Below are 26,699 nucleotides of genomic sequence, written 5' to 3'. Positions count from 1 at the left end.
AAAGATTGTTAAATCATCCCTCATCCATAAATATGTTTTTTTTAGTAAGTTTCTTAAACTTGGCAATTACCCACACATGGTCTCCTGCATGTTCTCTTTAAACTGTATACTCTCTTACCAGCCAGCAATCCTTTTGGCCAAGGAAGCATTGAGGCATCCTGGTGTCAGACAGAAGTCTCTAAGAGTGACAGTTTAACTCAAAGTAACAGTTTCCTATATGTCAATTCACCTGCTGCTCCTCCAAAAATATTGCTGTTTAATGTGCTTTGCTTTCATTCCCTGAACAGGGTGTCTTCCAGCAGAAGCAAGAGTTTGAGGCAGTGAAAACGAAAACAAAAGGAGACAAAAAAAAAAAAAAAAAGTAGTGACAAAGACCAAGAGAGAGCAGCATAGAATAAAAAACCTGACAAACTGACAAGAGCTGGGGCTTCAGGGTAGAATCATTAGACTGATATAATATTCAGCAGGCAGCTTGGAGCAGCGCCTTTGGCTGGGCTTTAATCTGTGTAGTGTCGGTCGGTCTGGCTGTAGCTGGTTGGGAGGTCAGCCATTGATCTGCAGATATAAGCTGGTACTTTGGATCCAAGCCTCCATCATCCTGCAGGGCTACCACCACTGTGGGTGGATAAGCCTTGATCTGCTCAGAGGTTTGGATTTGTGTGTGTGTGTCTCAGTGTGCATTTCCGCCAGTTGAGAGAAAGGCGCGAGTGGCCGTGTGTGTGTGTGTCCGCATATGTCAATAGACGTAGCTGTGTTGTGTTTGTGTATTACATACATTCAGTATGGTTCTTAAGTTTTATCAGTGGCAGCCCGGCTGGGTGGAGGGAGAGAAAGGGAAGATGAAGCAGAAAGCGACAGGTTAAGGAAAAACTGAGGGTTCTGATCATCACATCCTCCTTCGCCACACTTTGTATGCACACGAAACTGAAACTTAACAAAGCAAATATGAATTATTAGCGACATTGGAATAGCTCAAAAGATGAACTATGTCAAGTATCTATATATAACAGTCTAAACAGAGATGTTGATTAACTGACAGGGTGAACATCATTTTACCAGTCAGTGTCATCTCTCTGATGGAAAACTGACAGTGACTAGGCTGGAATCTGGGACAGTTTAACTTGAATTCATGGCTGTTTTGAAAAAAAAAAAAAAAAAAAAGGGGGTGGGGGGCTTGAGGGGGCTTGTTGCTTTTTGAGTGATGTTAACATCTGGTATCTTTGACAACTGACAAGTTTCTCCTGTTGACTGCCATTCAACTTAATGACTCAGCGTGCCCTTTTCATCATTTTGTGCAATCCACACTTGAAAAACAGACATCCTCCTTCCTATTTTTACTGTTTGGCTTTAAAATTCTGATAGAAATACACATCAATAATACAGAGAGCATCATTTGACCTTTCCTGGTGCTTAAAGATCTTCAGTGCAGTAAAGGTAATGCACCTGTGGCCTCCACTAGAAAGCAGGTCTTGGGGTTAGACAGGTTATAACTTGGGTTCTTCTGAGTTGTGATGCTGGCTTATTTCTGGTGTACAAAGCCATTTCAACTCATGCCACCCCTAAAATGACATCATACAAGTTCCCTCTTTTTTAGGGTAAGAGTGTTCAGACACGGGCAAACTGCTTTGGCTTTCCCTGTCAATTTTTCAAAGTGACCCCTATTATTGCAGAGGGCCAGCGCCTCACCAGGATGGTACCTCTGTGAAGAAAGGCCCCCTCCCGTCTTCTTCATTTCTTTTTTGCCCTATTGGCTGCAAGCAAAGTCAAAGCCATTTCATTGTGCCTTTGTATACTGATATCACCCTCCAGGAACTTATTGGAGGATTGGGCTGGGTGGCAATAGATTGAATTTAAAAGTGATACTGAGTTCGTTCAGCCCTTTGAATTAAATGTATTTTAGTCTGTTTGACATTGCTGGGATTTACATAGTTTTACATGTACATCACCCAACACAAATACCACATACAAAACACATGCACGTGAAAACATTGCAAGTACTGAATCTGGGGACATTTATCAAAAGATATGAGATAAAATAATAAAAATCAGCAGTTAAACTTAGGGGCTCTTTACCATAAAAGCATTGGTTGTGTTCTGTCAAACTAAACAGCCTTTTTTCTTCTTCTTCCAATTTCTATTACAGGTTAAAATAATTTTACTCCCTGAAATACTCATTAAGAATTCAAGTGATGCAACATTCCCTTGTGGTAAGAGATTAAAGATTGGAAGCCAAAGTTGAGAACTAATTTTCCAACTTTGGGTTTTCTTAGAATCACTCTTTTGTTCCCCATGTGAATTAAAAATAATCACTGCTGATTATGGCAGCAGTTTGATTAAAAATGGATACATGTTATTTGCTCAGGGTGAATAGTTTATATTATGTGTTGCTCCGAAAGGTGTCATCCTTGGGTCAAGAATTTCCTTTTTAATAAACAAGTTCATTTGTAATTTTTCTCTATAAATCGAGAACTAAAATTTTGAATGTGACAAGAGGTGTTATAGATAAGGATATGGATATTAGATCATTTGAAGATTATGTAAAGTGCATAGATTTAACATTGAATATATTTCTAAATTGCTAAACAAAAAAACAAAAAAAAAAAAACAAAAAAAAAAAATTTTCTGCTCCACGAAAAAACACAAATCCTTATCAGAGATCACACAGCTGAGGGCCTCATATCATTAGTTAGATCAACTACGTATGCTATGATTTGTATTATTTTTGAAATTTTGTGGTGATCTTAAGATAATCTTTAAAAGTCTTTTTTCATCCAGTATTTCTGTTTTCAGCGAATGATAAAAATAACATTTTCTGAAGTAAAATAAGTGTTGGATGGCAAAATTATTAACATTATTTAATTACACAAAAAAAAAAAAAAATCTGTTATTCCGAATCTCTCAGAGAAAGTACAGGCTGGTAGATGAAAAACATGTATATCTTCCAGTCATTTGATGAGGATGATGGTTAAGTTTGAGTTTGAACCCTTACCCATTTTCAAGTGTAACATGGCAGAAAATATTGCCTTTACCCTGGAGTGAAACTCCCTTTGTGTTTTGCACGGCAGTTATTCAGCCCTGACTATCATCTCTGTCAGGCACTAGATGCTGCTTCACAAACTCTGGAGGGGAGCATTACTCCTCTAATGCAGATGTAGGTTTTCTATCAGCTCATTTGACACTTTACCATTTATGTAAAGGCTTGTGTTGTCCTCATTGACTGTGTCACCTCATTCACTCTCCAAGCTGTCCTTTTCTGGAGCTCTGGCAGCGTCGCTCTGCTTTTCTCAGCACAGACAAGATGATTTATGGCACCAAGGTTCTCTTTCCTGATTTACAAACCAACACAAAAGCATAAACTGTATCCACACAAACGCATTAAAATGCTCTCCCTACATTGTTCAACAGCTTTGGCGGCTGCTCAGTGTACAGTATTTGTGAGAATCATGAAATGTGCTTCAGTCCAATGAAAAAAAAATTCCCAACATCCCCTTCATGTAGCTCACCCTGATATCTTTAGGAGAAACAGAACAGCCGTATGCGCGTGTGTGTTTTGTGTAAAATAAGACAGGGACACACACACACTACAAAAAAAAAAAGATAACCCGAAGGCCCAAGATATGTAAAAACTAACATCTAATGTTACTTGAAGCATTTAAATATAGCAACATCTCTATCTTATCTCTATGTAAAGAGAAGCTGTAGATATAGCTAATATATAATTAACATACGCTTGCATAATGGTGGTAGCCAGTTTGGCAGCATGTTATTGCGATGAAGAAATCCCATGACATCAAAACACATGGAGACTCTGTATGAGTCCTGCCAGCCCAAAGTCTGGTTGTTGGAGGGTTGGCTGACGAGGCTTTGGTTGAAGATGCTGTTGGTCAAGGCCAAATAGTGAGGAAAGTCGGCAGGGTCTTTGTAGTGCTTTGCAACATGAGCGTTATTATGTTTTAATTGGGCTCATCAGCTTTCAATGCAGTCATAGTTCACCTGAAGTTCAACTCAGTCTTCCAGAGTTCACTCACCATCAGCACATTCTGTCAAGTTTGCAACCCATCCAAATTTTGCCTTTATCCTCCAAGTCATTTTCTTGCAAATTCCAGCCTAAATTAGCAAGTCTGGTTTCGATAGATATGCGGTGAAAATAAGTTGTTATGTTCGAGGTGCGGTTGCATTTTCCAAAGCTTTTAGGATCTGTTTTCTGCTCTAACAAGCAAGTTGCAAAAACCTTCAGATGTGTGAGAGTGGATGTGAGCACACAGACCTCCTCATATGTCAGCTATGAAAAATGTGTCAGACTTGTGAAAGCACATACTTAACTGTGTGATTTTGTATCCAGATATGTACGCTTTTGACCAATTAATGCACCAGAGAGGTAAATTAAGTGGAGGAAGTGGCCGTCTGGGTAATTTCCTTCTGGTCGTTGTCGAGATGTGAGTGTCTGACAGCGCAGCAGAAAGAACTAAAGACAGAATGACTTGGTGAGTTTCCAATGGGCTGCTTGTGATTTATATATTTATACGTGTATTTTTTATCTTTTTCTTTAGCTGAGTGACTAATGTCAAGCTTTCAAGCACTGCCCAATTTTAGCAAAAATTTGAACGTTTTCAATTTTGGCTCAAGTATATGGATAGCTTGCACAGTGCTAAGCACAGCTTAGCTAAGTGCTACTTAACAGGCTCAAGAGTAGATGTCAGTATGTATAATGTAAAAAAAAAAAAAAAAAAAGAGGACAAAAAACCCCAAAGCCCTCAAACATTTATTATATGATGAGAGTAGCTTGCTGCAAAACAATCACCTTGTCACCTTCATCACCGTTGGCACAATTTGCCTTTTCAGATGTCATAAGCCTTATACTGAGTAAATCGTAATTAACTGCTTTACATTTTCAATTTAAATTCTTTAAAAAAAACGTTGTGGCACCATGAGAGACACATGCAGTTACAGCTTTCACATTAGTAAGATTTGTGTTGCAGTTTCGACAAAACAAATTGTGGAGTAAATACACTTTAGCGCTGTGTTTTTGCATTTGGAGCCACCTGAGTAAATCTGTGCTGTTTTGTTGTGTTTCATTAAGCTTGATCTCAAACATGTAGCTCATATCTGTTGGATTTGAGCCAGCAAAAAAAAAATAAAGAAAAAGAAATCCCACACTTGTGTTTTGGATTCAGTTTGCTTTCACTCTGATCTCTGTCTTACTCTTCAAAGGTTTTTTACGACTTTTACTGTGCATCATTGGTGCTTCAGGTGGTCAAATCAAAATCCAGTAAGTGACATCAAGGTCTGCAGTGCTTCCTTGAATGCATTGAGTGGCTTTGCTTATCTTCCCCTGTGTCACAAAGAGCTCATGGAGAAAATAACTGTCGAGACTGCAACTGGGCGAATAAATACTGATGGACAGATGAAATTGGACGAAACAGAAACTAGAATTTACAAAATGGGACAGAAGCTTTTACTTTCACCTCTTCATTTTCTGATGGTTCAGTGTAACCCCTTACTGTCTTAACTGTTCACAATCAGATCAGATCTGCAGAGCTCAATCCAAGCCAAAAGCACAACATAAGCCTTTTGTACAATATTTTACACTTGAGCGTTACAAAAATCCACATTTAAAAAATGCTGAATTCAATTTTTTGGCGTATAAAATGGCTTATAAGCATGACTTCATTGTTTTTGCTTCAGCCAAGGTTGTGCAGGCCTGAATGACCACTTGTCTCTGTTGATGCTGTCCCCTGACACGTGGGGCCTCACTGTGGTCTGGAGGAACAAACACGGCATTGTCGCTTGACATGGCTTAGTGCAGAAAAGCTGTGTTGTGGCCCAGGGGAGTCCAGCATGTACACACAAACACACACAAATACACAAACAGAGAGTGCAGCCCAAGGAGGTCCTCTATAAAGGGATCAGTATAAACATCCAGTGGCAGGTGAGGTGTTGGTGGCCCTGTGAGGTGGAAGCGGTGGCCGGGGCATGGTGCTGGCTGATAAGCACTACCAATGTACAGGAGAGAAGTGTTTTTTTTTGGAGGGGAGATCAAGTGAATCAGACCTGAGTTGATCTATTTTAGTCTCAACAGAATTAAAAAGGCATCTGTGATTCACACAAGCATGCCTGAATATAAAGACCTAGTTTACATAGAAAAATGTAGCGTGCGCTAGTGGCAGTCTACCCGACCTTTCATGCAATTAAGCTCATGGCCCAATGGTGGCTTTAACAGGCTTAGGTGAGAAAACAGCTTGGAAAGGTAAATATATATATATATATATTAGGTATAAAATAAGTACTTCCTCTGGGTTAAATGACAACTGTTGGTTGTTGGTTTCAACAGCAAGCTCACAATTAAGGCTTGAGAATCGCCAAGAGTGAAAAGACGTGACATGAACAGTGGTTTGGCATGAATAATTGCTGGCAACACATTCGTCCACCTCATCCTCCGTCCTAACGCAACCTGTCTTCCTCATTTGCTCACGCCATGATTACTCCAGCAGCTAGAGGTTGCCTGACAATAGCGGACAGGCCAAGTTGATGATCATAATAAGCTGCCATGGGCTTATGTTTTACAGGAGAGGACAAGTGTCACGCAATAGGAACCAATAACATGTTGACAGGAACAAGCAAGAGTGTGAGTGGCATTATATACAAATATCTGTTCCCTGGGATGGGAACAAAATCATAAAGCATTGAACAAAGCTACACAAAGGTCAGTTGTGACGGGCTAACAAAAACAAATCAGTGTTTGTCTTGCAATTGTGTCCATTGCGCTGTGTTGGACACAGGTTGTAAATGACGCACCACCACTGTCAGTTTTGGTATCAACCTGCCATTTATTTGGTTTATTCTGACAATAAAGCGGCGATTCCACAGTCAGTCACTCTCTCACACGCACAGTTTGACAAAGGGACTGCTACGCGGGTTCTGCAGGGGCCCTGTAATGGCCGATGCACTCATACATACATACATACCCAATCTCTTTGGTAGTGCCCCGCCATTATGCAGACAAAATCAAGACAAAAATAGCAAAAAGAAAGTAAGAAAATACACAACACACTACAGAGCATAAAACGCATAACATCGGAGCACACACACACATCAAATACAGGACAGTCCAAAATGGTAAGTGGAATCATTAACTTTGCTACATTTGTTCAGACTGTAAACTGAGGATGTGTGTTTTTCTTGAGGGTGTCGGGAAGTCCTAGATTTCACTCTGCCTCTGGTGATGTAAAGCAAGCATTTTCCAACCACTTCAGAAAACCTACTGAAGCCTTTCCTAAGTGCAAGACATGAATAGTGCATGATGAAACCTTTTTTTTTTTTTTTTTTTTTTGTTAGGATGAAGTTATCTTGTATGTTTTTTGAGGCTGGAAATAAATGTTGTCTGCAAATCATTAGTGTAAATGAAGACCAAATGTAACATCTTTTCATGCCGGTAATTTTTAGACCACCATATTTCCAGTATGAGACTCCAATACTGCTGATATTCCTCAGGCTACATGCAAAACCTGTGTTGACATAAATATGTGCGGAGCAGTTTGACACTAGGAAGTGAAGTGGGAGAAAAAAAGCAAAGAAAGAAGACATATTTACTTTTTCAGAGACATACAGTGATGAGGAAGCTGACTTTCACATCTCTGATCACATCCCTCGGAGGGAAACTCAGAGAAAAATAAGTTAGTGGCAAAGAGATTTTGAGCAAGTGGAGAGGAAGAGAAAAGATACTGTTCCTGATGACTGATAACTGAGCTCCATTTTGGAAAATACACAAAAATATGTATCAGCAAATTCCCATTTGATTGTCAAGATATTTATTTTTGGCTTGCAAGGAAAAAGATAAGGTAGCATTTTACTCAAAAACAAACATTCAACATTGGAGTCTCTTTCTTACTTTTTGTATCCTTTGGTGCCTAAAGAAAATCACAGCAGTCGCTATAGATTACCGGTTGTTTTTCTGTCCAGGCGCTCTTCAAATGTAAGTATTCAGCCTCTAAATCAGTCCCCTATCTTCTTGCTGATTACCTCTCTCTGCCTCCATCGACATTACATCTCTCACATTCCTCACACACAAATTTTTACCGAGAGTCCAGATGAGCTTAGTGACTTGGTTTTTATTCCCTGGATGTAGTGGAGCCTGCTGATGGTTTGTTCAGCAGTGTGTTCACTGGTGCAAATAACGACGTGCAAATGGGGCTAATGTACTAGTTGACAAGGCAGCTTTTACAGATCAGGACTGAATTGATTTACCTGCAATTTCACCTCGATCTTTGCAATAATCTGCATAAGGCAAAACGCAGAGGAGATTGTGTGGACATTTGAGATCAGTGCTTTATTTTCACTGCTGAGGCTGGATGGGAATAAAACCTTGGGCGGAATGGACGATCCCCTCAAGTTTATCTCTGGAGTTTGAGCTTTCTCAGCAGGCCCCAACTTTCTCACTTCACTTTGTGACACACTTTCTGAAATGTTTGGGTTAGCATGGTGGCTGTCACCCTTTTTGTCACATTGTCACTCCGGCACTTACTGTACTACTTCCCTACAGCTGACAACATTGGCAAATACAGTAGTACATGACAGTTAGACCAAGAATGTGCCTATTGTGACTAGGGCTCAATCAGCACACTGGCAGGCATCATTTAATCAATAGCAACATTCAACCCCTCATCCTGATCACCTTCAGTCATTGAGTCAATAAATCACTCAAATATGAAGTCAGGAGAGAACATGCATTTAATTCCCTCTCAGCAGTGCTGGTTCTCAGCACCAATAAAGCAGCAGCCTTCATCAGTCCTTGCAGCCTTTTGTGTTTGTCCCCTGCGTGTCACATCCTTCAAAACCTCCCACAACAGTGTATTCATACAATTTATGATCTAATTAGAGGGCATAATGAATAGTCAACCATTTGTAACGATCATGATTAAAATGTTTTAGTGATTGCCAAAGATTAATTGTTTCTGTAATGGCTTCAGATTGATGTAATTTGCATACATATGGCAATTATGAATTTTTGCTCCTATTCTCCTTCATGTGAAGTTTTCCGACAACACGGTACATTTTTTGTCATTTTTAACTAAAACTCATATTGATAATGTCATTGTATGGCTGCGGGAGTAGGATATCAGATATGCCATTGTGGAGGGTTTTTTTTTTTTTTGTGCCTTTATTCCTACAGTGACAGGCAGACACGAATGTCAATGAGAGAGTGAGAATATTATAGAATATTATATTGCCCTTGCCGGCTACAAGAACAAACTCAAACCCAGGTCTCTGGTTTACAATGGAAGGGGAGCAGCTGGTTACTGTAATAATAAATAACCAAAATGCTGCTCATTCAATCAACACAGCTATTGGCAGTATTTTCAAATACTTAAATTGTCCAGAAGAAGAATTCAAAGCAGATTGGCTTACAAATGGAATTGAGCTGCATGTATTATTTTTTTTTGTAATTCAGATCCCTATGTTTTTTTTATTAGCCAAAAAAAAAAAAAGAGATGCAGTAAAAGTGCAATAGAGATAATATTGGGTCTGGTTTGTGCAGACTAAAATATTTTTAAAGCTTTCTACACTATATAAATACAGGTAGCAGTCTCTAAAAGTGCGCAGTAATGTGACAATAATCCAGTGCTGGGGATGGCTGGGCGACAGGACGTTCTACTGAAAGAATGGCTCAGTTCAGGTCACATCAAAAAATCCATACACATTAAAAATTCTAAATTGCTAACTGTGGACATGGCTGTGTTCAATTTAATCTGGTTGAGCTGAACTCGGCGCTAGCTTTTCTGACAGCAGAAAATCACTGCCCATGATGCTCACATGGTTTCGAAGCAAAAGTGTGTGAGGTCATGAGTCCAAAATCGAATGTTTGCACAATATCAGACTCATCTGTCAAGTGGATTTTAATTAGAAAGTCTTGTTTTCTCAGCAGAGCATCTAAGGCTAGAGGATGGGTGAATATGATATTCATATTTTAAATTGAGCCGTCGGCCTGATTTTTGGCTTTGGACATGAAGACTCATTGCAGTGCCAATCAAAGTGCCCAGTTGCTGCACTAACTGACAGCATCAGTATTAATTAATCTGTATAAGCCTTTCTACATCAGGTTTACCAATTTGCCATAATCTGCCCCACTACATCCTCAGATTACGCTGCTTGGCCCACTTCTGCTGCCATCCAAATATTGGATCAGTCCTGGATCATCCGTCCAGACCAACAGAGCCAATGCAAAGTTTAATTTTTATCCCCTGGATGCAACCTTATGTCAAATAGGTTTTACTGTCTTTTCCCAATCCCACATTTAACTGGCTAGGCTTCCACTCAAATGGCAGCCATAGGGATGAAGCTTCAGTCTGCTACAACATGACCTCATTCCTTCAGCTAATCTACAGCAGCAGTGGTAGTGAGTTCCTGAAATCCAGCATTAGAGAAAATGAAGAAACAAAGTTTTGAGTAGACTGCTTGGTGTACATTAATGCAAACATGAAATATAAAAAGGAAAACGGTCATGACACAAATTTGTATTAATCTGAAATCCTATGCTTGCTCCACAAATCCTTTGACTCAAATGAGGGTTGAAATATCCTACATGTAAGACACCGGATTGGTGATGTCCTTGAATTTAACATTTTTGAGTATTGCAAGCCAGGCAGTGATTTAGTAGGTGACTAGCATTTGGCCACAGTGGGTGTTGCACTGTGACGCCCCTCAGTGTCATCATCCTGTTGGCCTGCTTTCATGTGCACAGTCGCTGCACACACAGACCTCGTTGTCATTTCAGTCAATACCCAACTGCATCCAGTCTACTTCTTGTTACAGAACATCATATAGCGTTTGTTGCCTGTTTCTTTGACATTGTTTCCCTTACACTTCTAGAAATGAGCTTATAATGTGTCATAAATCCATAATGAGAACTTGGGGCCGATTAAAGAAAACAAAGTCACTGACTGCTTTAAGCTCTTGGCTTTGATAAATTTCACTTTTTATAAGCAGTCATTTCATTTCCCATTATATTTGGCCTGTTTCTCTTCCTTTGTTTCCCACCTTTAATAACATAATGCCTTAATTGCATCGTATACCCCACCTCTGTGATGGCTCAGGCCTGAGTTGCATTCTGGCCCCAAAACAGCGGTAATGCATTGAACAGAAATGGGCTCTACATTGGTGCCATCTACTCCCCATATTTTAATAGTATTCCTGAGGCTGTTTATTACAAAATTATGTTTTAAGGATTCCATTATCCCCATTTGTTTAATGCTCAATAATATGAGGTCAGTGTCAGATTAATTTGTTCTTTTTAATGTGAAACTCCTCACTATAACATAATGCAGTTACTGAAGTGATGATTTGCACTTCAGCCATTCGAACAGAATCTGTTGTTTTTTGCATTACAGTAGAGAGTTTGTTATTTATCCAGCTATTGATTGCTCACTGATTCATTGCTTTACTCTGTGAATGAGTAAAATAACGAAGTTCGGCATTGTGACGAGAGATTTTACTGAAACTGCTGAGTTGATGTGTAGTTGTTATTCATCAACAGTGAAATAATAATTTCCATGGCACTAAGATGTACTGTATTTAACATGTGATCTGACCCAGGTTTTCAAAGGAAATACTGCGTTCCTCAGAGAAGCACAGGGACGTCTCAATTTTTTTTCTCAGAGCTCATGAGGTTGTGGCCAGCTCGCATTTTGAACCTCTTCCCATTTGATGTGAGCTTCAGTCCTCTGGCAGTTGTTCTTTCTCCTTTTTTTAAAGTGCGTTTGTTCCCTGAACTTAGGTCCAAGCTCCATGCCAATCATCTGCCTGCTTTTCCTTTTAATTAAAAATAGACAGAGAAAAGACCGAGAAGGAGATGTTAAGACGTTTGGTGAGGCACCAGAGACTTAATCTCCTCCCTCGGAAAAAAAAAAAAAGACAAAAAAACAGGTACCAGTTTCTCTGACTCTCTTCTTGGACAGAGCAGCACCATGTGTGACAACCTGTGACAGTAAACATGTCCAGTGTTTGGTGACAGTCAGAATCTACTCAGTTAAGTAGCACTCAGTACAATCCACTCCAGGTTGAAATGACCTAAAGTAGCACTTTAAGGGGCAATCCCTTCAATCATCTCCTTCCCTTGATAGATGTGTTGCTTTTAACCCTTTACAGCTCCATTACCCATCCATTCACTGTCTGGTTTGGATCACACAAATATTGATCTGTAAAGACTGGTGAACTGAGGAGGCGGTCAATGACAGGAAGAAAAAAAATTGACATTTTACAAGGGTAAAGTCAAAGTCAGGGTACGCCTCACAAGGCTTCATTTTTCAACAGCGCTTTTCCAGCCACATCTGATGGAAGTAAGAGAAAGTCGATGAATGTAAGTCGACGATACTTTGCTAGAATATATAACAAAACATCCTCTCCAACTCTCATCTAATTTGAGGTAAAAAAGAAAAAGAAAAAAAGAAAAATCATGCACTGACTCACTGAGCACATTACAAAGGGCATTGGGATGTAGCAGAAACACAACTGGACTTTATGAAAGCCATGCAGGCATCGATGTGATGCTATTGAACTAGTGAAGAAAAGAACTGTAAACTACCAGTATCAACCTGCAGCACTGAAGAAGGAGCCAGGGGCTCATAAAACTCAACATAAATATCAATATATTAATCCTCCAAGGACCATAAATTCTATAACAAGTTTCTTGATATTCCCGATATCTCCAGATATTCAAGTGTTTTGTTTTTTTTTTGTTTTGTTTTTTTTTAAACCCGTGGACCACTTCATCTTTGAGCTACCGTGGCTAAAAACTTTGAAAACAATATTCACTTGTTCTCATCAGTAGTCTAGATGAAATTACCAGATAGTGTTTTAAACAACCAAGAGGAACTGGTTAAATAAATGCAGCTAGAGTACCCAACAGTGTGATCTCAGATTCTTACAGAGCAGAGCCAAAAAAGCTCTTCACATGAGCTCCTGGGCAGGCAGATTTCAGTGAGCAACATAAGACAGGCTTGCGTGTGTAGGTGCAGGAAAAAAAAAAACGATGAAACGTTTCAGAGAGAAAAGGTAGGCAGACTCTGGGAGGTATGGAGAGAGACGCGCTGAAAGTGAAACGAAAGGGTGAGACGGAGAGAAACGTGGCACAAAGTACGGGTGGAGATAAGCTTTGTCTAGTGAGCGCCTTTATCTGATAGCATTAATCTTGTCCTCCGTGCAGCGTTGCCACGCACCAACACTTTTAACTAGCTCAGATAATGGGAGTAACAGCATCGAAATCATTAATTGAATTAGCTCTCTCTTTATCTCCACATCTGCCTGTGTCCATTGGCCCCTAAAAACACTGCGCTGACAACTATTCCTCAGCTAATTGACTCAGAGTATCTCCAGCGCGGCCCTGCTTCAACTTCCTAATTTATTGAACCTGCTCCCGGCCTGGTTCACTTGTCATTGTCTACTATCTAATTTAATTTTATCCCGAGGTGATACAGATTATTTTGTTTTTGAGAGAGAGGAATAGAGAGAGGGGGAGAGAACATAAAGCAAGCCCAGCAGCTTGCGTGTTTATTGCATAACTGGATTTGGCTGCAGGTGTTTGAGAATTAAGGGACATAGGCTTAAAGTAGCTCAGTGTGATTTGGCCAATTTCAGCTGCTGTCTTTAAATTGAATTCTGCTAAATTACCTTTTAAAATTAATTTATAAAATATGCTAAAGCCGGAGTTATTGAACTTCATTTTTATCTATCTAACAGTTAGACCAATTTCTAAGCTAAGGGAGCCATTTCTTTCTGTGATTTTCAATCTTTCATGGGAATTAGTTATTGATGCATTAGAACCTGGATGTTAGTTATGTATGAATATACTGTGACTCATTTGTATAACAGCTTTTCTCCATGTGGCTCTCACTTTACAGGGGACGCTCTGTAATGGAGGAAGCAAAGGTTTATCTTTCCGTCGCAGCTGATATCAGAGCAATTGTTCTCACTGTCACATATCTTTGCTAAAGGTTAGCATTGTCGAGTTACTGTAGCATTATTTCAGATGCAGACCCAGACCAAAGTTTGTGATTCCTTATCACATAGATGGCAATACAAAGGACTATTTTTTTCTCCTGATCCTTCTCATCATCATGATTGTTACTTCCACTTCTGTGGGGGAAATAACCTTGAAACTGGTCTTGTGACAATACCACCGATATATATTCTTTCCATATTTTTCAAAATACAAAACCAGAACAGATCGAAAATGAAAGAGCAGACAACAAGTTGTTATTGATAGCTCCTAAGAAATTTTCCTCCATTCCCCTCTGTCCCTTTACATCTACCCTGATACAACCTCTGTGTTTTCTAATTTGCGTGGCAGGTCTCTGTGAGGCCACCTCTAGCCATGTAGCCATCATTCTTTGTGGTGCATGATTCAAATCACAGACAAAAACCAGCGCAGTGACTGACGTCCCATTTGTTGTTGCAGAAATGCTAAAATGAAAAGCCGCATGCCGACTGAGGCTCTCACTAGATCAGGGGTCACCAACTCCAGTCCTGGAGGGCTACAGCCCTGCATGTTTTAGATGTTAATCTAAAACCTACTCCAACACACCTGATTTGGGACTGGAGTTGGTAAACACGATTGCCCCATGTGGTTCTACACCGCTGGAAACCAGTCCAGTAACAGAAAATAATGAATGATGGTGAGAAAAGTTTTTGCTGAAAGTTATGACTTCACAAAAAACACTAAGCTCTTTTCTTCATTCATTCATTCATTCATCTTCTACTGCTTATCTGTTTCCGAGGCGCTGGGGCTACTGGAGCCAACCCCAGCTCACATTTAGATATGACACCATCTGGCCATTACTTTGTCCCTGACTCAGATATCTCAACAACTGTAGGATGCAATGCCATGAAATGTGGTGCAGCTACCCGGATGATCAATTTTAATGACTTTGGTGATCCCGTGATTTTCCCTTCCTCAACCGTTGGCTTCAGATTTGTGGTTTTAAATGAAATGTCTCAACAACATGTAATGCAATGGAGTTGGGTAAACACATTAATACAACTCTCAGGAACACTGGCAATCTCTTTAGTTACCCATAACCTTTCATCTTAGCATGATTTATCCAAAATTTTATTTTCTGACCAAATGTCTATCTAACTCGAAAATAATGAAAAAGATGTACTTTGAAATGATACTGGGATAGAAAATTGGTAGGCATTACTGTTCTGCTGTAGAAATGAACTACAAGAAAATACCCGATCTTACAATTATCAGAGTTTTTTGGAATTTCTTGCTGTATGAAGTACATAAATATTAATGTGCACAGGGAACTTCGTTCAGCATGCAAGAGGCATGTCGGGGTGCCAGGTGTGTCGATACGTTGTCTGGGCAGCGGCCATTCAGCAGTGTCATTTCTCTGCATCAATCACTAAGAGCCTCATCTCATCTGTAAATACTCATCCCACTGATGCAGGGCTTCATGGAATTAATGAGGCAGCTTCATGTGCTGATGCATGTGAAAGGGGGTGCTCCCTTTAAATTGCTTTGGTTTATTGCCTCCCCCACCCACCTTTCAACCTCCCTCCCCAGAAATCATATTAGCCAAACCAATCTCATTTACAAAATGCCATTTGTTAATTTAGCCCCCTCGCATTTTGGTTACAGCTCAGGTTTGTGTGTCAAATTGTGCACAATTGTGAGATAACAAATGGGAACCAGGGTGAAAGAAGGAAGGAAAGAAAGAAGGTAGGAGAGAAAGAAAAAGAAAGCTTTTGCATCTGATCAGTATTTATGACTGACAGTCTATTAGTTGATTGATTCATTGTTTACTCTGTGAAATAACAAAAATAAAGAATAAGGCTTTGTTGCTCTCCTTTGTTAGAAAGCATCAGTTTTTCTTCTATGTCATTTCTTTGTGAAATGACCTGCAATAATCTGATCATTAGGCTGAGCGCCATGCAAGCACAAAGTATTACAAAGGGGAGAGTTGAAATAGACTGCTGTGTATCATCATGTCTTGCAGCTTCCAATTGGAATTGGATGTTTGATCAATACATCATGAAGTGTACTCTCAGAGTTTAGTCCCTGTTAGCCTATTATCATCTGTATTTTTTTACTGCTACCACAACAGAGGGCTGTAGAGCTCATTCATTTGTGCTTATAAAGCCGCTGTGTAACAAACATCATGGAGTCGCAAGAGTTCATTGGTTGACCCATTCTTTCATTGCATCGAGCATGAGCATACAGTAGATCACCTAAAGCTCCCTGTTGTTGCAAATTGATGTCTGAAAAGAGCCCAACAAAAGTGTTTTGTTTTTTTTTTTGTTTTTTTTTCCTGGTTAAATCTCCGTTCAACAGAGAAATAGAAATAGTTTAGCCTGAAAACATTTTTTGGAGTCATAAAATATTAAAAAGGAGAGACTTAAAATAATCTGCTGTGAATCATCATGTGTCTTGCAGCTTTCTTGCCTTCAAATTAGAATTTGATGTTTGATCAATATATCATAAAGTGCACGCTCAGAGTTTAGTCCCTGTTAGCCTATTATTGTTACCCCCACGGTCCATGGCTGGTGCTGAATCTGTTTGGCAGTCTATAGTAATTACGGTGCCATGGCTAAGGTGACAACTGGGAAACAGGAGGGCAGACAGCAATCAGTCATCTCCTCCTAGTTACTGTCTGCGTCTTCCTCACCGGCAGCCTTATCTTTGCTCGTCAGGAGCAGTGACAAAAACAAGGCCAGTTATTATTGCCCCTGCGGCCTGGATAAGATCAAAGAGGACCGGTTGAACATGGAAGATGAAATGACTGTACTCTTCTAAGGACTGCTGCTTGGTTAGTCATGTCATTATCTCCCCTTTTCAATGCTCCTTTATATATACATATATATATATATATTTCTCTTTTACAAGTCTCTCGCAGTCTCAGAACAAGGATAGGTTCCAATTATTTTGATGTGGGGAGAAATTACCCAGCATTCATACATTTCCATAGAAATGTTTTTTCCCTTCACCTTCTCTTTGTGCTGCAGTTGTTTTACTTCAGATCTGCATTTCCTTGCCACCTATCTTCACTCTTTTGCTCCATGTTAAACATTCTGCTCCATTTGTATCTGCAGTTTGAACAAGGGTGATTTATCATGTTGAAAAAAGAGGTACTGAAAGCAGCTCATGTGCTTCATGGTAATTTAACCTGATCGAGGAAGAGAGCAACAGTGCACCAGTATTCCGTCGAAAGAGGAGGTTGTCATGGTTCTGTAGCACCTGCATTGCCTCCCACAGACTGCGACTGCGACTGAATTAAGAAGCGAAGGACAAAAAGGGTGGGGCGGGGGCATAGGTGACATGGAGGCGAAACTGCCTGAAAATAATGTTGTTGCCTTTGTTTTTGTTTTTTTCCCGTTTACCATTTGGATATTACAGGATGTAAAACAAAGCTTAATGTACCGCTCTTTAATTTAATACCCTCACGGCGCTAAACAAACTCCAGAGGTTAATGTTGAACTCACTACCATCGTACCTGCGCTTATTTCAGTTCAGTCAACACCCCAGCTGTTGTCCTGATGCAGTGCTTCATCACTGCTCATGAAATAATTTAACCTGTGCCTGCCAAAGTGCCACTTCAATTCAGTTATTCACTGAACTTTTTTATTGTTGTGGTTTCTTTCTTGTGACACTGTTGATTTCGTTGTAGTGAGCACTGCTGTACAATAGAATCCCCTACGGGGTTAATAATGACCATGTTGACCTTGATCTTTGACTATTCACCTAATATTATTTTTTTCCTCAGCACCTAGTTGGATGTGTGTGACTTTAAAAGACGAACACATGAGTATGTGTTTTGTGCCCTCAGCAAAAAACAAATAAACCACTGTCTCGTAATTACTTTCTTTAAAAATGTTTTTGTTCATTGAAGAGGGAGAAAGGCAAAGAAAGGAGGCCATATGTGTTTTTGAGATTCTGAAACTTGATTTATGAGTTGTTTGGGTGAGAGTGTCATCTAATTTAATTTTAGTTTTTCCTTCTATCTCCTGTGTGTGTGTGTTTCAGGGTCAAGCTGAAGGATGGCATAGTGTTCCTCGGTGCCAGAGCCAGTAACCCGGTGGTCTGGACGGTGAGTCAGGATGTCAGAAGTGAAGGTCACAGAATTGTCACCCTCCACTGTCGGAGAAAGGAGAACAGTTTCAGTCAAAGGTAGGTCTGACCCTCTCCTTCCGCAATTAGTCAATGTGCAGATGAAATATGAACTGAACAGCCTGCTAAACAACGACTAAAGCCAAAGTGTAAAAGTGATTGTGTGGAGTGAGGATGAAAGACAGCATGACTCAGCAACTGACCCACACACTCCCTGGCAGTGCCATTCAGACAAGTCACTGTCAGTCTCCAGTCAGTGCTAAGTGTAGTTAATAAAATGTCCTGTTCAAAGAACAGAATTGGTAATCATCAGTACTTTATTTGACCGCCACCACATCAGAGTGCTGTACAGCTCATTCATTTGTGCTTATAAAGCTGCTGTGTGACAAAAATCATGGAGTCGCAACAGTTCACTGGTTGACCCGTTCTTTCATTGCATTGAACATGAGCATACAGTTGACCGCCTAAAGCGCCCTGTTGTTGCAGATTGATGTCTGAAAAGAGTGAAATCAGGTTTGACAGAGAAATAGTTTAGCCTGAAAAGAAATTGTTGGAGTCTCATGTTCCAATCAGAATTTAAATATTTTTAACATGAAATAAGGGGGAATCGAGTAGACTGTATTTTTGCCTTGATCCCATGTTCCTCTGTATTACAATTAGTTCATAATTAAATCATAAATACATTAAATTTCGCTTATGGGGTTGCAGGGGTGGGCCCTGCCCAGTGATAGTTTAATTTATTAACAAACTAATTAGCTCATTAGGGAACTTTTGGGTTGGCAACCAACCATAAAACTGACAAGCAAAAGTCTGAAGTCATTATTGTGAGACAGTTTTGGAGAAGAGCAGTCAGTCACATTCTGCAAAAATAGCAGCTCTTATCTCACTGGTGTTTATAAATGTTTTATCCAATTAACTGCAAGTCATCTGTACTCAACTGCTGAGCACAACACTTCTTATGACTGATTCCTCACCTTCTATACTATTGTTAATTTCACCTCATTTCAGTGCCTCAAGAAAATCAACCAGCTGAGACTGAGACAGTCTTGAGCCGGGTGATTCATCACAGAATCTATATCACAGTGGGGTTTTTATCATCATGTGGTAGTGGAGTTGGAAACCTTTTTCAAAAATGTTAAGGTAATTAAAGAAACTCTGGCAAACAACTAGTCAGAGCTGTTACATTGATGATGCTGTTATTGAATAACTGAATGTACCATATATAATACCACGCAGAGTTGAATTATCGAAAAAAAAAAAAAAAAGAACTATTTTAAAAGCAATAAATCTATCCAGAGTCTGTGGTGCGGTGTGGCCTAAAAACGGCTCGACACTGATGTCAAGCAGAGGGTGCATCTCATGTGTACAGTAGTTACGCTGTGACTGAAGGAAGCATGAAAGAAAGTTTGAGAAACCTGCTTGAAACAATTTTATGTACAATTCGTGTTATGTGTGTGTGTGTGTGTGTGTGCGCGCATGTGTGTGAACAGTATTTGACATTCAACTCAGCAGTTAAATGCTTTCAGCTGAAGACAAAGCAGCTGCACACAGGAAGTGACACACCCTGGCTGGGCTGTTATTTCCTCCCGGGTGTCAAGGTAACAACAGTGATAAATGACGAGTCATCTATCATTTACATGCATCCCTTTCACAGCCCCATGGAGGAGAGGAGACTGTGAATTATACAGGACTGCTCAAATCAAGGTCATACATGTTGAATCTGATATTATTCTTTGCAGTTAGTTGCCTGACAAAAGACTACCTTTAAGTATGGAAATAATAATGCAGCACCTACCGGAACTTGTGTTTTGAGGATCGAGGTTAGCTTTTATACAGTTTATGCCTTTGATTTACAGTCAAAATCTAAAAGAGCGTTCTTAATGTTTGCTATTCTTTGACAATGATTTGTTTTGTTTTGTTTGTTGTTTATTTTTGGAAATAGTCAGAAAGGGAGATGGTTGCAGTTGCAATCTTCCATCTGCTTCACTTATGAGACCAAAACAAGGAATTGGATGAGAAATCTAGTTTCATCATCTATGGCTCTCTGACTGGTTCGCTGTCAATTCTCTAAAGATATTTTCCAGGCTATGCACAATAGACGAGAATGAATAATGTAAAACATAGGTTTACTGAGATTTGTCTCCAGGCCTTAAAAGCATTTTTATAAATTATTTCAATCTCTTATCACCCCAGTATCTGTAAGGATTTCCAATTTGCCATACTTTTGACTACTTGCCCGTAATAGATCCGTACTTGGGGTGTCGTTTTGTTCAAGTGCTATCATATGTACATTCCCCATCAGTCAGATTAAGTGCTAAAAGATGTTCATTAGCCACAGTTTGAATGAGGGTAATAGAAATATGTGGAGATGGAGGCTAAGGGGTTTGAAAAGATGTGCCCTCAAACATTCAGTCTCCGAATGTCAACCCAAGCTCACTTTATCATTTATTAAAACAGCATCACTGCCAGAACCTCAGAGACAAACGACAGGTGTGCAAGGCATCTCCTCCAGGCTTGATCCTAAATTTCCAGACAAGGAAGGAAAATGTATCTCCTAGTAGCACAGACTTTGAGTTGCATGCTATGAAACTACAAAGATGCAAATAATACATAAATGTACACGCAAAGTTACAACTACTTCAACACATGGCTTTCAGGTTTATGTACCTGGACCATCTGAAGACAGCAGATTCGTACAGAAAAGGAAGTCTAGGGGGACATAAGGGATCTAAAATTGAAGTTTATTTTACATAGTTGAACCATTCATACAAGTTGGGCGTGTAGATAGCAAGCACTACGGAAAAAGCTATCTGTACACATTCTATTGCATTCATGTTATAATGAGTTTTTGCTTTATTCACCCAATAAAGAAAACACTGCACATTGTTGTTGTCTTAATGGTTTGATTTGGCTTTGGTTTACTACATTGCCATTTGAATTACTACACTTACTAAACTACACATGTTTTTATCACAAGACCACATTGAGGCAGATTTCGCCTCAGATAGCTTACTATGTACATGGCTGTGCAAGTCTCCAGGCTGTAATAAAGCTGACTGATGTAAGATCAAAGTGGCACAATGGTCATCAAGACAATTCTTCCTGTTCTATATGAAGATATATTAGGACACATCAGTGGTAAGATCTGTCCTTCACCAACCAGCCAGTCTGTTGCCATGGAAGGAAAGACTGCTTTTCCTTACCATCAAGCTAATTCATATTCTTTTTGGCAGCAAGTACTATTGAACTCAAAATCCCTATCAGCTTTTGGCTTAATTAAGCACATGCAACACACACACACACACACACACACACACACTTGGGAATCACACACACATTGACTGTGTGTCTGCACGTAGTGGGTAGGTCTCCATGAAAATTGAGCATTACTTGACGATAATCGGGTCGCAAAATCAAAAACAAAGTAACCGGCCATGCATGCAAGGTATTACGACCTCTTCTGGCTTCTTTCTTTCTTTTTAATAGATGCTAACAAGATTTGAAGTTGTCGTTTGATTGAGGGGAAGAGTCAAGAAAAGGAAGCAAATGAGGGTTTTGTTAGCGCAATATCAGCCCTGTGGCCCTACTCTCAGCATGTCAACCAGTGGCACGTCAGAATTGAAATTGGGAGTTTGATTTGCAATCACAGGATGTGTGAGACACGCCATCCAACAACTAATTAAAGTAAACAGAATTTAATGGCCAACAATTTTTAATCTGCTCTCATTCTCTCAAATTAACATGTTCATAGAGTAAAGCTTTTGACAAACATGAGCTCTTTTTCAATCTCTGGCATTACTGGTTTCACCGATTTCTGAAAGTTTGAGTTGCAGATGTATTCAAATCAATATGATAAAAAAATGTTTCAAACAACAGAGAGCCACTATAATTGCTAAGAGCTGAAGGTGACATTTATAGTAAGAGTAATTTTATTCCTTGACTCGTCATCTGTATTTGACTAAAATCTTTTCATCTTCAACTGCTAATCTGTTTCTCGGTCGCAGTGGGTGCTGGAGCCAATCCCAGCTCTCACTGGGTGAGGGCAGGATAACCCTGGACAGTTCACCAGTCCATCACAGGGCCAACACTGAGACAGAGACGGAGACCAACAACCACTCACACTCACACTCAGACCTGTGGACAATTTTAGAGCCACCAATCAACCAATTTGGATGGTGGGAGGAAGCCGGAGTAACCGGAGGAAACCCACGCAGGCATGGGGAGCACATGCAAACTCCACTCAGGAAGGCCCCAGGCCAGGAACCAAACCTGTGGCCTTCTTGTTGTGGGGCAACAGCTCTCAGAAAACATCACTTTTCTGTCATGCTGCAGTGACTAAAATCATTCAGTTGTTTTATAAAGAGAAAGTATAAGCATAAAATCTTCATTCAGGAGCTAGAATTCTGAAAAAAAAAAAAAAAGTTTTAAAATAGCAAAATGAATGAATATCTAATAGTTTCCACTGAATATAAAGAATTCATTAATGACCTTTTTGACTGTGAAGAACACTTACTGGACCCATGCTTTTCTCTGTCGAGTTCCTTTTCCTCATCAGTTTCATCATTTATTAGACAGGCACCAGAATTCTATAGTCAATGCTATGAAAGCAGCCAAGCATAATTAAAAAATTGCAAGACGCTTACATTATGACTCTCACATATTTTTGCTGGATAATCAAACTGTAACCTGTAGGCAAGAACAAAAGTTGAAGGTTGAGTGAGGGGAGCTGAGTGTGTTATGATAGATGATGACAGGTAAAAAAGAAATAAATAAATGATATATATCTATATAACTATTTTCTTACTATAAACGACAATTTTGTTGACTTTGTTTACTTAACCTTGCATGCCCTTTCTGCAAATATGTCTGCATTTAATCGAGACTTGGCTCATTTAGTAAGTGTAGCACAATATATACTTGGCTTTTGCAGAAAAGATTAAATGTAAAACCTCCATCACATTTATGTGATTGTCTGCATCTCTCCAAGAGACTACATCAATTTTGAAATATGGAGTATGTGTTTGTCTTACTGTAAATATTGAATGAGCCCCATCTGTGTGATGTCTAAACACACACACACACACACAAAACAAATAAGCAAGGGAACAAATAAAACCTCCCCGCAGCATCTTTTCACCTTCAAAGTCTATGGGATCATGAACCATGCCACCACATTCAATTTGTCTGCTCTAGCTAGAGAGAGCCCCTGCTGTGAACAAGTGGGAGTCAGGCATACATACAAGACTGACAAGACAGCCTTACAACAACTACACAATGATGCAAGCATGTGGAACAAAGTTCTCAGGGCTGCTTATTTAGAAACGACACCACTACGGAGGTGGTTGCGAGTGACAACGCCACAATTAAATGGCCTAAAATTTGAGTCAGTCCTCAGCAATACATGCTTTCCAGTATGTGTTTCATCATGTTTCCATTTATTGTGACTGTAGGGAAATGTATTTTATAGTGAGAATTTTAGGGGGGGGGGGCAATCTTACAGAGAAGTGGCACAAAGAGTCTCAGACTTCTACTGAGCCTTTGATGAGTAAAGTCTGCTCAGTATGGAAACCCCGGTGTGAGAATAGGTTAAAGATTCAAATTGTTTTCTTGCAGTAGGTGAAATAATGTTTAAAGCATCAGTGAAATGGAGGCTTGTCATTCTGTGTTTGCCTCAGCCATCTGCTGTGGGAGGTGACAGGAGGCTCTCTGAGGGCATTTCTGTGAAACAGAGGAAGCAAGCATCAATGAGGGCAATGGAAACCCCACACTTGTTTTAGACTGAAATGATTACCATACTCTGCAGCATACGCCCGGGAAGGAAGAAAGCTGCAACTCCTGTATGAATGGTCCATAAAGATCCTAGCTTGATAAGATTGCATTGTTACCATCACCATGCAACATTTCCTTCAAGTACCCTATACATCTTTTTGTTTTTTATGGCGCTGTGAAATTACCTGCTGAGGTGTGTAAATAGTTGTGTTCCTTGGCGATAATTCAAGACTGTCATTTATCAACATTCAGCAGTTTCCCTCTTCAGGGATGGCAGTTGTAGGCTGTTAGTTACTCATGTTTTGTCAAATTTCAACTAATATTCAATGGATTGCAACAAAGCTCTATTCAGGCCATAATCTTCCGACATTGAATCCCAATTACTTTGTGATGCTGAGACTTTTCAGAAAGAGCCACCCAGAGGATGACAGTTTTGGTCTTGAATCCATCTGTTGGATAGATTATTTATTGGCTACGCTTCCTACACATTGCCTTTTGGCTACCTCATGTCTCCAGTACTTTTTATTCACTGGTTGTGTGTTTCCTCAGATGATTGGCTTTGGTTTTAGAAGTGGGCCTAGAAAGGCTATGTGTATTTTTGTTACGTTTCCAGATCTAATATATAATATAGATGTATAACAGTAATGTTCTATTCAGCTCTTTACAATTCTATTTTTTAGCCAATATTAACTGACTGATTTCTTTTTGCTTTTAATAAGACTGCCCTCTGTTTTTCATTATTAGGCAGCCACCAGTGGCGATACTAATTATGATAGGTGCAAAGTAGGAAGTGTAGTTCTGTAAAATAAGATAAGATTATCCTTTACGAGCCCCTCTGTGAATTGTGCGTGTCACAGCAGCATTGAACATATGAGAGAAAGAAAATAGCACACATGGATAATAGAATATTTAAATAAATATATAAAGAAAATGTAGATGTAAATTTTGTTGTTAGTATAAACAGCAACTAAGGCCTTGTTTATTCTAGGCTCTAACATTCCTCTTCACTAATTTAATAACAAGTGGTGCGCTCTATTTGCTGTCCTTGTAGCTCAGGATGCATTTAAATTCACACTTTTAAAAGAATGGTTGACACATGTTGAAGAATACAACAAGATATGCTTTAACCTGCAGAAAAGCTGGCCATACTCAACTCAGTAATGGCTGCATGTTTTCCTTTCAGGCTGCAAAGAGCCGTTTATAACATTTATCAAATAGGTACGCTGCCCATAGGCATAATGCCCTTCATGTACCACTTACTGCTGCTTGTAAATATTGTTGCTCAGAGGACAAGTTTATGTGATGTTAAGTGATGTCAGCCAAGTGTACAAACTTTTTGAGCTCTTTTTACAGATCCTCTCTTATATGGACTATGTTAGAGTATAAAATGCATCCTTAGCAAGCAGAAACAATGTTAGTGAAAGGAAATGAAGGCCTTTCATAAGTGAGGGGCCCCGCTCGTCCCCTGTGGACCCTATGCCCTTGCAAAGCCTATAAAGACCATGCGTAACTATTAAGTCAGGTTGGATGAAGGCTCAAGAGAAATGTTTCAAAGGGATATATATCTGTGAAGAAACAGCAATCACTTCAGTAACAGTATAGTATCTGTTTGCATTTTCACAACATGCTCAGTCAAACAGCGTATTGATGCCTAGAGAGACTCTGGCAAGAAATATAAACAAGTCTATGAACAAATCTGCTCTTGCTTATTTTAACATGGACACCGTGAACTGGCATATCCAGAGCAAAGCACAGCCTATTGTTTGAACATCTCATTTTGCATATATCGGCCATACTGAAAACAATCTATGTTCATATCAGGAAATATTTCATAAAAATTTCAAACACATAAGCCTTGAGTAAAGCTCAAATGGAGACAGTAGTTAAAATAAAAAAAAATAAATAAATAAATAAATAAAAAACTGCTTGTTTTCCTGTCAGAAGCTAAAGTTGAACCCCAGTCTGCAAATAGATGGAGAGCGTTGGCCCCTGCATCACACAGCGTTGTTCAGTCTCACTCAGGTGAGTCAGAGCCTCAGGAGCATAAACAGCTCTGTGCTATCCGTGCCACAAAACGGAAGCTGTGCTGCATTCATGATCTCATTATGCCGGTCTAAGTGGCTCTGAAATAGCATGTACATTTTAACCCAATTTGATTGATTGTTCTCTCAATATGGTAATAATAGCCTGAGGCCATGTATGGGGTGTAATCTTTTCCTACGCTCATCACTTCTTCGCCCCATCTCCATGACAGGGTCTCTCACTTTTCAGCTCTTCAATTCAAATGCCAGACAGCTATTGTGCAGGTTCACTTATGGACATTTTTTGAAAGTAGTACAACTTTGCATCTATTATTCATTCTATAGGGTATATAATGATTATATTACATATGTAAACTGGGTGTGTGATTTGAGGATTTTTGGAGTCGAATTTTCCCACCGAGGTGCATTTTTGGCTAAACTGGTTTGTTTATTCAGCAATGACATTTAAATGCACCTCCCGAACTGTGAGTCTATGCAGATGTCCATCGTTTGGGTTAGTGAGTATGTGTTTACAAGTCAGCTTTACTCCATGATGTGGAGTCATTAGGAACTGGAGTATCTGTCAGGACAATGATGAGTGAAAATTGAATGAGAAAGGAGTTCAATATTCATTCCTCTTCACTTCACAGGCTAGAGGTCACAGTCTCTTGCGCTGTTCTTTCTGATTGCACCAAGCTCAGCACGCCTGGTGAATGAACACATACAATCAATGGCCGGGGCACGGCAGGCCAGTGGGACTGCATTTACAACCCAAGTTTAAATCAAAGGTCCCCTCAGTGCAATCTGAT

General features: G+C 39.6%; 1 protein-coding gene across 1 annotated transcript in view; it reads left to right on the top strand.

Moving 5' to 3' along the window:
- Positions 1–26,699, top strand: part of LOC115052339 (transmembrane protein 132C) — an 81,982-nt gene that overhangs the window by 12,023 nt on the left and 43,260 nt on the right. The window contains exon 3 of the mRNA XM_029516407.1: positions 18,017–18,160. Within this exon, the coding sequence (XP_029372267.1) occupies positions 18,017–18,160 (144 nt within the window). The remainder of the gene's footprint in view (positions 1–18,016; positions 18,161–26,699) is intronic.

This window comes from Echeneis naucrates, chromosome 12 (genome assembly GCF_900963305.1).
Source record: "Echeneis naucrates chromosome 12, fEcheNa1.1, whole genome shotgun sequence".
NCBI classification, from domain to species: Eukaryota; Metazoa; Chordata; class Actinopteri; order Carangiformes; family Echeneidae; genus Echeneis; species Echeneis naucrates.
The sequence above is the reverse complement of the archived record's forward strand: the minus strand, read 5'-3'. Positions and strand labels throughout refer to the sequence as shown.